The following is a 14185-nucleotide window of genomic DNA, read 5'->3' as shown; positions in this document are numbered from 1 at the left end:
TTGTTGTTTTTTTTGTTTAGGAGTTTGTGCTGCCTCAAAGAAAGCATTTGCTGCTCTTGGGGACCAGTGCAGTAACTGGCTGGAGAAAATCATTGCTATGGGGGCTGATGGTGTTGCTGTTAACTTGGGCAGCAAAGGGGGTGTCATAGCCCTTCTGCAGGAGGAGGCAGGTGACCACATTGTGCCATTCCATTGTATGTCTCACAGGTAAGATTAGAAGACAAGAAATGACTGATACTCTAAAGTCACTGTGGGTTAATTTCTTTTATAGAGAAGATATATGTCAGCGGTGTGTGTGGAGGCGTGGAAGAGATGACCCAAACGCTGGACTCAAGGTGCAAAAATGAAGAGGATTTATTGGAGGGTAATGAATAAAGCAGGAACGATGGAGTAGCTGGCTGGCTGAAAGACTGGAAGAATGGCTGGCTGACTGACTAACTGAACATATTGGCGGAGAGACACATTACCATCAGACGTACATCAATGACACGACAGAGAACTGGTGAAACCGAGGAACTTAAATACACAGGTTGAACGATGACAATGATTGGAAACAGGTGAGTACAGGGCTGAACATAATCTGACTAATGACACAGGAGACAAGCTGACACGGGGGAAAAAACAGGAAGTGAGAACATTAATGTGGCGAACTAAACTGAACATGAACAAACTGAAATCACTGGGTCAACGACCCAGGAACCCTTACAATATAACTACATTTTAAAGTTTACTATCTTTTCAGATTGGAATTGGCAATGTTGTCAGTTCAGAGGGACATTCCAATGATGAGGCAGTTGTATGACCTTCTCCATTTAATTTCAGCCCAAAATCAACAAGAGAGCTCAGGGTCATTGGGGGTCACTTGGGAGTAAATGTGTGGTGCCCAATGGGGTGAAGGGAACAAGGGTGGCTCCCACATGTTTCAAGGGCCCTGGAGACCTTTCTGAAACCAGGGCAGTTCACTACTGTGTACCGCCACTTGGAGTATTTGGCAGGTTCCTCTGCCAATGCAGACATTGCAGACCTAGCTACAAAGATCAGTGCATTATTTCTGAATATTCGTTTTGTTTCAGCAAATTACGCAATTGTTATTGACTTTATATTTTTTAAGAATGTAGTTCATCAATGCTCTAGGTGACTAATTTTTAGTTTTGTATCATACAGGTTAAGAAATCAATGGAAAATGCCACTTTTGTGGCCTTTTGCCATTTTATTAACCTTTTAAGACCTACCATAGAACCAAGTCCACCAGAGCTTATATTATATTTTTACATGCTGTGGAGCCATTTTTGGGAGCATTTCAAGTTGCTATACATCAATACAACCATTATAGCCCACATTTTAATAATATGTATGCATTAAGTGCATAGTAATTACATAAATTGCAAAAAAGTGCAATAAACTACTAAAATATTGAAAATCATTTTTGTTTTTTTAACATATATTTCTAGCTAGAGAAATTTAAGAGGTTTATCCCTCAAAACTCTAAATACAAAAAGTCTGCACAAAATAGTTTCCTACCGCAGGAAATTTATTTTGTGTGTCTTCAGCAGTGCAATATGAGTCCTAAGCATCCCAGAAACGACACAGAAAGTCATAAAGTGAAACATAACTTTTAAAAACACCAGTATAGGCTCATGAGGCCCTGATGGTAAAAAACTACATTTCCGCGAAAATGACGTCACTTCCGGTTTCGGGCAGGTCATGGCGGACATGTGAAAGTTCGCGCTGATGTCTATTCCAACATAGGAAGTGTTATGAACAGCTGATCGGATCGGCAAAGCGAGTTTCTGGAATATTATGTTTTTGTTGCTGCAAGCGCTTTTTATGCAGTTTAAGCTATATGTGGAAGGAAACTGTGACCGAGGACAAGCTGATGGCATAAGATGTAAGTACAACTCCTCCGGTTTCATATGCAAAAAAAATTATTGCGCTAGCTTATGTGGTTGCAGTGCTACCGGGATTTAAATGTAGTTGCGCAAAACGGAGCGTGCCCGCTCTGACCGGTTTTAAAGGGTTAATAAGTGTTATAAAGTTATAAAGTTGTATAGTATTAAGTATATATATATATTAAGTATTAAGTGGACACAGCCCTGAAAATAAAGGCATGAGACTATGTGTCCTTGGTGAGTAGAAAGCTGCAGACTCTTGCTCATGCTTGCCTGGGAAAAAATATAGATAAGAGGAAACCATTTCCTGTGGAAAGTTACTGGAATGCTGTTGTTTAGACTAGAATCAGAGAGCTTCTGAAATAAAACTGTCAAGGAATGACATTGAGGAAACATCAACGTAATCAGAAGGTTGCCGGCTTGGACAGTCTTGGTCGTTGTGTCCTTGGGCAAGACACTTCACCCCGCTGCCTACTGGTGGAAGTCAGAGGGCCCAGTGGCACCAGTGTCCGGCAGCCTTGCCTCTGTCAGTGCGCCCCAAGGCAGCTGTGGCTACAATGTAGCTTGCCATCACCAGTGTGTGAATGTGTGTGTGAATGGGTGGATGACTTGTTGTGTAAAGCGCTTTGGGGTCCTTAGGGACTAGAAAAGCGCTATATAAAAACAGGCCATTTACCATCAACAAATGACTGCAGATTGAAATCAGAAACTGCGCTACTGGTATATCCAGATCTTGAGGAAACTTGCTATGGTGAATTAGAGCACACAATTTGCCTTAGCTCAGTGGCAGACGTTTTGGCTCTCACCAAAGGAATACAACTTTCAGGAGGAGAAAGGAGCAACATATATATACAGACTCAGCGGACAAATGACAAATTAATGCTCTAACAGAGGAGTCATTACCATAATTTTACAAAAGATGAGATTTGTCACGGCAGGGTGTGCCGGTGTGAAGAATGAGGTAGACGCACATGCAGACACAGTGGAAACAAAACATAGTTTCAAAAATAAAGCGAGCCTTTATTGTGGCTGATTGCAGAAGAAAAACAGGAAACTAGGGAAACTAAGGAGTCTATGAACACTGTGTTAACAGAAGCCTGTGACACTCAGTGAAAGAACTATGACAAAACTATGAACACTGAGTAAACTAGGAAACACAGTGAAACAATGAGGTAAACCTATGAAAACTGTGGTGAGGTTAACAGACGATCTGACACTGACTGAGCGGAAACACACAGACTAAATACACATAAGGAATGATCAAGGGAAGTAGAATCACATGGGGAAGACAGCTGACAACAATTAACATAATGACAAGATATGTGAAAACTATGTGAAATATGTGAAACTAAATACAATAAACACAAAACACAAAGCTCTTTCAAAATAAAACAGGAAACATAAGGAGACACAGACATGACTTGAACTTGACAAACAAAGAAAACTTGGACATGAAACATGGCAGAATGTAACTAGATAAACTGAAATGAAACTAGATTAAAAATAATAACAAAACACACCAAGAAACTCAGAATGCTGGGTCACATGACCCGGGACCATGACAAGATTAAAACAGAGGCAGCAGCCTACAAGATCAGTGAGAGGATGGAGAAACAAACAACACCGAATAGTGGACGTTTGTTAAAACAACAACATGGTGTTTCGCATGAGAGCAGAAACAGATTCAGAGGAACATGAAGGGCCAGTGGGTGACACCCACAAATGGAGGAGATGGTGGAGGACTGTTTACTGGTGTCCGAAAAGGGAAGTTTACAACAGCTGACAAACGGACAACAAAAACATGGAAACGGAAACATTGAAGTCTTCCTGTGATATAGGACAGACACCAGATAGAAGGAAGCGACACTCTGCAGAGATAAGATGCAAACCCAGTCATAAAATGGCTGTGAAATGAACTGAAGTACCGAGAAACGTTAAAAATCACACAAGAGATTCCACTGTAACAACAAACATCTGAAAGAAGTGGAGAACAAGTTCTGACATGTATCATTCAGCATTGAAGGCCATTGTAAAAGGCCAATGAAATATTCCATAGGAAAATCGCCACAATCAAAACAATAACAGAGAGTATGGTTCAAAATAGCGTTGTGTGATGATAAACCCTGGTCCACGTGACTGAGGTTTTTCTTTTAAAATAGTCAATTATTAAAATAGAATACAACCGACAGGGGCATAAATGGTAAATGGCCTGTACAGGGAGTGCAGAATTATTAGGCAAGTTGTATTTTTGAGGAATAATTTTATTATTGAACAACAACCATGTTCTCAATGAACCCAAAAAACTCATTAATATCAAAGCTGAATGTTTTTAGAAGTAGTTTTTAGTTTTAGCTATTTTAGGGGGATATCTGTGTGTGCAGGTGACTATTACTGTGCATAATTATTAGGCAACTTAAAACAAATATATACCCATTTCAATTATCTATTTTTACCAGTGAAACCAATATAACATCTCCACATTCACAAATATACATTTCTGACATTCAAAAACAAAACAAAAACAAATCGGCGACCAATATAGCCACCTTTCTTTGCAAGGACACTCAAAAGCCTGCCATCCATGGATTCTGTCAGTGTTCTGATCTGTTCACCATCAACATTGCGTGCAGCAGCAACCACAGCCTCCCAGACACTGTTCAGAGAGGTGTACTGTTTTCCCTCCTTGTAAATCTCACATTTGATGATGGACCACAGGTTCTCAATGGGGTTCAGATCAGGTGAACAAGGAGGCCATGTCATTAGTTTTTCTTCTTTTATACCCTTTCTTGCCAGCCACGCTGTGGAGTACTTGGACGCGTGTGATGGAGCATTGTCCTGCATGAAAATCATGTTTTTCTTGAAGGATGCAGACTTCTTCCTGTACCACTGCTTGAAGAAGGTGTCTTCCAGAAACTGGCAGTAGGACTGGGAGTTGAGCTTGACTCCATCCTCAACCCGAAAAGGCCCCACAAGCTCATCTTTGATGATACCAGCCCAAACCAGTACTCCACCTCCACCTTGCTGGCGTCTGAGTCGGACTGGAGCTCTCTGCCCTTTACCAATCCAGCCACGGGCCCATCCATCTGGCCCATCAAGACTCACTCTCATTTCATCAGTCCATAAAACCTTAGAAAAATCAGTCTTGAGATATTTCTTGGCCCAGTCTTGACATTTCAGCTTGTGTGTCTTGTTCAGTGGTGGTCGTCTTTCAGCCTTTCTTACCTTAGCCATGTCTCTGAGTATTGCACACCTTGTGCTTTTGGGCACTCCAGTGATGTTGCAGCTCTGAAATATGGCCAAACTGGTGGCAAGTGGCATCTTGGCAGCTGCACGCTTGACTTTTCTCAGTTCATGGGAAGTTATTTTGCGCCTTGGTTTTTCCACACGCTTCTTGCGACCCTGTTGACTATTTTGAATGAAACCCTTGATTGTTTGATGATCACGCTTCAGAAGCTTTGCAATTTTGAGACTGCTGCATCCCTCTGCAAGATATCTCACTATTTTTGACTTTTCTGAGCCTGTCAAGTCCTTCTTTTGACCCATTTTGCCAAAGGAAAGGACGTTGCCTAATAATTATGCACACCTGATATAGGGTGTTGATGTCATTAGACCACACCCCTTCTCATTACAGAGTTGCACATCACCTAATATGCTTAATTGGTAGTAGGCTTTCGAGCCTATACAGCTTGGAGTAAGACAACATGCATGAAGAGGATGATGTGGACAAAATACTCATTTGCCTAATAATTCTGCACTCCCTGTATTTGTATAGTGCTTTACTTGATCCCTAAGGACCCCAAAGCTCTTTACACATTCAGTCATCCACCCATTCACACACACATTCACACACTGGTGATGGCAAACTACATTGTAGCCACAGCCACCCTGGGGCGCACTGACAGAGGGCATATGCTAGGATGTGGTACTGCAAAAAGAACAAAAGCAAAATAACGAAATCCCATTGGGTCATTGTGTTGAACATTGTTAAATTCAAATTAAAATGTGTCATTACACTCAGTGGACCAATATGAGTCAAACTATATGCAAATTTTGCATGAGGTACATGACTGTTAAATTGTCTGTCCTGAGCTTTTGTTTCCTATAGCACCCACTTGGCCACACCACCACTTTTCCGTCGCCAAAAGAGGGTAATTGCAAATGTTCGTGGGAAGAATATCACGAATATGGGAAAGGTAAGCCCCGATGGGGGTGATAACCTATGAATGGTCAAATTCTTAAACTGTGATACCTAGCATAAAATTCTCCAAAATTTAGAAACAATAGAAACAGAATGGTGTTCTAGATAAACATAATTTAGCAAACCCCATAGGGATGGAGGTTTTGAATCTATAATATTTTGAAGTAACACTCAATATAATTTTGACCATGTTGATTATGTTTATTCCAGTGTGCAAAGATTGGCTAATCTGACCAGGGAATGCAACAAACAGGACGGTAAGAACAGTCGGCGTTAAAGTCACCTTTGACAGTCCAGACTAGGATGGTGTTCGACATCCTCAGGGTGAAAAAGGGTTGGTGTGACCAAGGTGTGGTTTGGCTTGATGTATCTACATTTCAGCTCAGGATGGGCCAGTTACCAGGGCATGGAAGAATGATATCACAATTGCCTTCAAAAAGTTTATCAATTCACTTGAACCAAAATTACGAACACCCGGTGCTGCAAGAGTTAATAGTCTCATTGGGGCCAAGATATACATTTTATAGTTGCCTGGTATCAATGGTTGTTCATCTGCCTTTATTTATTTATTTATTTATTTATTTATTTATTTGGGTATGGTAGCTGGAATAGCAACATACCCAAGGATGAGCAGAAGAGCAGGACTGATATGATGAAACTGGGATTTTGTTACACTTAATTATTGCAAACAAAACTAAAACTATAACTGAAACTAATCAAAACTAAACTGAAACTAAGGATTTTCAAAAAAATAAAAACTAAACTAAACTAGCAAACAATTGGTAAAAACTAATTAAAACTGATATAAAATTGAAAATCTGAAGTCGAAACTAAATAAAAATAAAAACTAATGAAAATTGCAAAACTATTAAAACCCTGGTTTGAAGTCTAATTTGGTTTTGGTTCCTTTAATAGTTATTTGTTTGTATTGCAGTGTGGCATTCTAAGATTTTTGAAACTAGACAAAAAAAAAGTTTTTGTCACACAGATCTTTTTTTTAGGCAAACAAACCTTTATTACTTTTTAAAAACGCACATGCCATTATGCAGCATTGATAGTCACACATAAAAATCATTGTAGTCAACAACAAAGTGGGGAAAATAATGAATTTTGGACCATTGCTTTAAATTTGAAAAAAAAAATTGGCCACCTGCTGGCCAAATAAAAAAGAAATTTAAGCCCCCGAATCCCCAGAAAAATACTTATCTCCAGAACTGCATTAATTTATGTTATAATAAATTTGGGATGAAAAATAGCGTTTATAATGGTTTTCAATGGGGCGTTTTTTGCCCCCAGGCCTAAAGGTGGATGCATGTTTGTAGCTTAGCCATTTTAAGCTAATCTAATGAACTTTGACCACAATTTTAAAATAAGATAAATAAAAATGTTTGGCATGTTTGGCTATATTCTATTCAACACAGTGAAAATGATTTGAAATAAAAAAAATAAAATAAAATAAAAAAACAGTGGCTGAAAAATGGCTTGAGGACCTCTTAAGGGTTCCCTGCTCCCTCCTTTCATTTAAATAATTCTGTTCTGGCACTGAACAACTAAACCTTCATGGGAAATAAACAATAAATCTGATGAGGAAATGACATGGAAAAGCCTTCACAAAGACCCATACTTTCCCTGCATTATTTTTTTTAGGTCCTCCACAGAGGTTTCAGTCTTCCCCCAAAGGAAAATAATGATGATCGTAATCAAAACTTTTTAATATATGCTTATATTGCTTGATTTTTAACAGTTTCCAGACTAAATATGCCCACCCCCACACATTTCCAATCAAAACCAGAAAAAACCCAAAGATGTTAAAAAACAAACAAGGGCTGTGTGAGACATTTGCAGCTGACTACCTCCTGCTGGATTCACATCACTGTGAACTCACGTCTGTCCTCAGAGCATCTGGCTTTTTGCCACGAAAGGTGGGATGAGTGGGATGAAGAGAAAGTTCTACCTTGGTGCTTGGCTGTATTTGTGTTGTGCTGTTTTTTTCTCCTTCTGTCTATTGTGTCATTTTTATGTAGTAGATTATACTTGCAAAAGAAACCAATAAAAGCACAATAACAGCTCTCAGTCCAACATACTTACCTTTTGGAATAACTTTTAGGTGGATGATGCTGATGGGATCAGTCTTTAAAATGTATAACTTTCTACCGTCTCTCACTTCCTGGATGATGCAACACTCGTATGTTCCCCTATCAGCAGTCGTCACATCCTTCAGAATCAAAGACATGACTCCATCCTTCATCTGTCTGTCCTGCAGATCCACCCGGTTCTTAAAAGATGGATGCTGATAATCTCGAACAAACTCTTTTTCCCAGTACCAAAAGACATATTGTGCCTTCAAGTCACGTCTGCTCCACTCTACACCTGGTATGAGGACAGCGTTTGGAGCTCGACATGTCAGAGTGACGTTCTGTCCAGACTCAGCTGTGATGATTTTTTGGCCTGAAAGAGAAAAAAAAAAACAAAGAGCAGAGAGGTTAAAGAACTAACTGATAACTACAACAGCCAATCACAGACAAAAAAAATACAAACCAAGAAAAAGACCCAATGCTATATGTCTCATGTTTCAACTAGTTCTTCAACGTGCAGCCCTTTACCTACTTTGTCTAAGTTACTATAAACATTTAGGAATAACAGAAGTGAATCACCTCTTTTCTGCAGGCTGTAGCCAGTTTTAAAGTATAAAGTACGACTACAAAGATCCAAGCTTCAGACTTTTATTCTTCTCAGAAACATCAGACATCAAAAACCAAGAAGCAGCTATATGTATTCCAGGGGTCGGCAACCTGGGGCATGCGAAGGCTTAACTGATGGCACGACCATATCTGGAGTAGCCATCGGGCACACTGGGTATTTTCTTGGTGGGCCGATGATTTTTAATTTTTTTTTGTAATGGTATAAAAATTGAAAGATGGTGGATTGGCCAGATGTTGGCAGGTGCAAAAATAACTCAGTTGTTTGGTGGTGGCTATGGCAGAGCTTCCCAGAGGTGGATGAGGGAAGGGGAGGCAGGAGGAAGAGAGACGCGAGGCGGCCGCCGGTCTGAGTGTCAGGTGAACTGAACTTCAGGTAAGAAGTTATGACCTGCAGTCTATCTGGGTCAGATATAAACCAAGTTTAGGTGGAGTTGATTTTCATTATGCTGACTTTTTCGTACTGGGTACTAGCTAGCATGAGTTTCTATACAGCTGGGTGGTGTTCATGGAGCTGCATTTTCACCTGCTGGACATCATTACCTGACAAGTTTAACTGTATTCAGAACATTACAGAGGCCTTGTTGACAGTATTTGGCTCTACATGTCTGTGTGAGCAGATTTTCTCTGACACAAAAAGTGTCCTGAGGTAGCCGTCTGAATGCTGGACACTCGGAGACCTGTGTCTCTGTGCGGGAGACCAGAGATCACATTATCATGTGTATCTCTGTATTAACAAACATGTCATATTGGCCCAGTTTATTTTTCTTATCATTGTTGTCAGGAGACCATAAAAAGCATTTGCATTCTCTGTTGTACAGTTCATTTGCTGTTATGGATAAAAAAAGTCTTGTGTTTTGTTTCAAAATAGCTGATAACTATTCGCTGATAGCTGCCAACATTTGCGAACAAATATAATCTTATAGAGTGGTTCCATATAGTGTGTAATATATATATATAATTCTTTATATATAATGCATATAAAGCGTTATTAAATTTATTGCTAATGCAATCATATGCACATTTACTTCTGAGGAAATTTTAGATTGCACTCATAATCAGAAGGGTTGCCTACCCCTGATCTATACTGACAATAGTACTAACTGAACTCTACCAACTCACTTTGAGGAACAACACTCAGGTAGGTGGTGCTGATGGGGTAACTATCCAGACTGGCTCTCTTCCTGCGGTTCACTCCTCTCTGGGCCACATAACACTCGTATGTTCCAGTGTCATTAATTGTCACATTCTTCAGAATCAAAGACATGTCTTTATCCTTCATCTTTCTGTCCTTCAGATGCACCCGGTTCTTAAAAGATGGATGTTGGTGGTAATCTGGAAAAAGCTTGTAGTCCTGATAATAAAGGACATATTTTGGCTCCAAGTCAACTCTGCTCCACTCTGCAGCTATTATGGGGTTGTTGCTGATTAGAGCTGGACATGGCAGAGTGACCGTCTGTCCCATCACAGCTATGATGATTTTTTTGTCTGAAAGAGAAAAACACAGAATGGTTAAAGAAGAGAAGTGATCACTAGAGCAGCCAATCATATATATTTATATATATGTGTATGTGAGTGTGTATAACCTGAACCAACTCACTCGACGGAATAACACTCAGATAGATGGTGCTGATGCGATGACCTTTCGGACTGGCTATCTCCCAACCCAACAATTCCCTCTGGACCACATGACACTCGTATGCTCCCGCGTCATCAGTAGTCACATCCTTCAGAATCAAAGACACGTCTCCATTCTTCATCTGTCTGTCTTGCAGATCCACCCTGTTCTTAAAAGACGGATGCTGATTTTCTGGATGAAATCGCTGATTCGGGTAAGAAAGGACACATTCTTCTCCCAGGTCAGCTCTTTTCCACACTACAGTAATGATAGGCTTAAAACTTGTGAGTGGAACTCGACATGGTAGAATTACGTTCTGCCCAGAATCAACTATGATGTTTTTCTGGTCTGAAGGAGGAAAACAACACACAGAGTAGAGAAATCAAAGAACTAACTACAGCAGCCAGTCACAGAAAAAAATTTTTTTTTTTTTTCTGTGACTAATAATAATAATAATAACAATAATTATATATATATATATATATATATATATATAAAGTATTAGCAAAGGGACCTCTGGCTAATACGTCGGATCCCGTGTCGGGCTCATAGCCGAAAACTAGCTTTACTTTGTTGTTTGGGTCAACTTTGCTACCGAGAGACAGAGAGAGGCGTTGGAAGGCTACTCCATTGGAACTTATTATTTCGGGGGAAAACACGAAAAATGTGTATAATCGAGTCTTAATAGCGTACTTACAAGCGGGCTCGTCAGGCAACTCGTACTTTTCCACTCTACTTTTTCTCATTCTCTCGCTCATAGACACCCAACGGGTATGGCAAACTATTCTCACTGCAGAACGGACTACACTGCCCATGAGGCTACATTCGTTAGGGCTATGCCTGCAACAATCAGCCTGTTGCCGTCACATTAAATCATTTTTGGAATAAACATTTTTTAAAACATTTCTTCATGTCATTATGTGGGCTGCAAGTAGAGGTGACATGGGGCGCGAGAATGAGACACCGGCATTAAAGCCTTGTAATGCATGTTTTGTTTGGGTTTCCACTGGCGTGGAATTACCAGAAACAGAGGGCACAGCCTAACATATGAAACAGGAAAAGACCGCAGTGTAATCCATTTATTTCAACAAAGTAACTGTATTCTCAATATCACTCTTTTAAACTGTAACTGTAACGGAATACAGTTACTCATATTTTGTATTTAAATTCGTAACACCGGTACATGTATTGCGTTACTCCCCAATACTGGTGGTACCAGAAAGCCAAAGAAGAAAGGACGGGGATCCATGAACCATCATGGAAGGACAAGCCCCTGCACGGCATGTGGTACTGACAGATAGAGGAAGTGGCTGGCATCCTGAAATTCTACCAGCAGCTCGACAAAGCTGGACCGGAAGAAAGCACTGAGTCACTAATCATGGCATGGCATGCTATTTTTTCATGGTCAGTGTAAATGTCGGGTACAGAAGATTATATAGGTCCCTCATCCTATTCATGTGAACCCCTCCTTCATGTAAAACTCAAACTTACCTGGAGGAACAACAGTTAGGTAGGTGATGCTGATGGGGTGAATATAGCGACTGGCTCGTTTCGTTTTTCTCTGGTCAACGTAACACACATAGAGTCCTGAGTCATCAGCTGTCACATCCTTCAAAATCAAAGACACGTCTCCATCCTTCATCTGTCTGTCCTTCAGATCCACCCTGTTCTTAAAAAATGGATGCTGATAATCTGTATCAATCTCATCATCCTGGTAAAAAAGGACATATTCTGGCTCCAGGTCAGATCTTATCCATAATGCAGCTATGATGGGGTCATTGCTGTTTGGAGCTTGACATTCTAGAGTGGCCGTGGACTTGTCTCCCCCAAAAATTATGTTGTTATTGTGGTCTGAAAGAAGAAACAAAATAGAGCACAGAGGTTAAAGAACTAACTGATCACTACAGCAGCAGCCAATCACAGAAAAGAACAGGGGATGCTATGGCAACCTAGACATCTCTTCTCAACAACAGATGTCTACAAATGCACCTCTCTTTTACAGGCTGTAGCCAGTTTTAAAGTATAAGGTACAAGTACAAGGATCCAAGCTTTGTTCACCTCAGAAACATCAGACATCAAGAACCAGGAAGCAGCTTCATCTCTACTAACAAACTGAACTCTACCAACTCACTTTGAAGAGAAACAGTCAGGTAGGTGGCTCTGATGTAGTAACCATCCAGACTCATTGTTTTGCTGTGGTTCGCTCCTTTCTGGACCACGTAACACTCGTATGCTCCCGCGTCATCAGTAGTAAGATCCATCAGAATCAAAGACACGTCTCCACCCTTCATCTGTCTGTCCTGCAGATCCACCCTGTTCTTAAAAGACGGATGCTGGTAATCTGGAACAAGCTTATTGTCCTGGTAAAAAAGGACATATTCTGGCTCCAGGTCACGTCTGCTCCACTCCACAGCTACAATGGGGTTGTTGTTGCTTGGAACTTGACATGGCAGAGCGATGGTCATTCCAGTCCGACCTAATATAACTTCTTCTACTGAAAGAGGAAACAACAGAGGGGTTCAAGAGATCAACGAACAACCTGAGCTACCGGGAGATCAGGGAGCTTTTTACTGTACATTGCTTCAGACAAACACAAGGGGCACATTCAGTCAATGACTGACTGTCTAGTGAAGGAATATTGTGTGAACTCACTTAATGAAGGGCTACTGTACTTACAGCACCACTGTTTCATAATTACTTATTATTTAGTCTATAAATACACTGTTGTGCTTTTTCTTCTGTATATTTTATATATTTTATTTTATTGTTTACTCTATTTAATTTGTAAAATATGTATACACACACACACATAGAAAAACATATCTAGTATACACATCCAGTAATGCATATACTATTATATATTGTACATATATTTATTAGTCTCAGATTTAGCCAATTTTTATATTTTTCTTGTTTTACATTATTGTATTTTTGTCCAACTCTGTTGCTTGTGCAGCTCGAACACAAGATTTTCATTCACATGTGCTGTACCAGTGTACCTGCACATGTGAAGTGACAATAAAAGTGATTTGATTTGATCTGCATTTTATATATTGTTGTGATATTTTGATACTATGGTAGCATTTACAGGATATTGTTTTGTAGTGATATTATACAGAAAAGAGTTACTCAATAAGGCCCATTTACTAGTTGTTTTTCTCTTTCTCTCTGACCCAAGAATTGATGTGTAAGAATCACAGGCTGGTACCCCAAGGTCGAAAATACCACAGAAACGAGACCACTTCCTTATTCCCATCCTCCCTTCCTTATCTTTTAGAAAAGAGCTTGTTAAAGGCCAGGTGGTTTGTTTCAGAATTCACTAATGAAAGAACTCTGTATTCTATGTCTAGGAGTGTATTTTGCTGGGATGATCATAAATTTTAGCTGAAGAGATAAACTACACAAAGGATACTTCTTTGCTCAGAAGGCAGGAAGACGTTTCCTTATTTGGTCTGTACCGGTTTGAACTGAGAACCTGCTGACACACGAACCTTTTTTTCCTCTATATAAGCTGTTATGTACTAATAAACCTTTGAGTTGATTGTGGGAGAGCAAGCTGAAACAGTCTATGTGTCACTTTGTTCTCCTAACTGCTCCCGGTGCTGTAACTAACCCGCTGAACGGCATACTTGAGCGTTACTTTGAATAATTAGGAGTCTTATAAGGAAAGGGAAAAACTCTGCTTATCGCTCACGCCACGGAGGAAACCCGGGATGGAAATTTCCTTCATATATATATATATATATATATATATATATATATATATATATATACACATATA

At 39.9% G+C, this 14185-nt stretch overlaps 1 protein-coding gene across 1 annotated transcript in view; it reads right to left on the bottom strand.

The window, feature by feature from the left end:
• The window catches only part of LOC309693613 (uncharacterized protein), a 44669-nt gene that overhangs the window by 29606 nt on the left and 878 nt on the right, over positions 1 to 14185 (bottom strand). The window contains exons 2-6 of the mRNA XM_082513003.1: positions 12536 to 12898; positions 11896 to 12255; positions 10387 to 10752; positions 9909 to 10274; positions 8176 to 8535 (exon numbers count right to left, since the gene is read on the bottom strand). Coding sequence (XP_082369129.1) covers positions 8176 to 8535; positions 9909 to 10274; positions 10387 to 10752; positions 11896 to 12255; positions 12536 to 12898 — 1815 coding nt within the window. The remainder of the gene's footprint in view (positions 1 to 8175; positions 8536 to 9908; positions 10275 to 10386; positions 10753 to 11895; positions 12256 to 12535; positions 12899 to 14185) is intronic.

Source organism: Aulonocara stuartgranti (assembly GCF_965226115.1).
Source record: "Aulonocara stuartgranti genome assembly, chromosome: 3".
NCBI classification, from domain to species: Eukaryota; Metazoa; Chordata; class Actinopteri; order Cichliformes; family Cichlidae; genus Aulonocara; species Aulonocara stuartgranti.
Note: the sequence above shows the minus strand (reverse complement) of the source record. Positions and strands in the feature narration are given on the sequence as shown.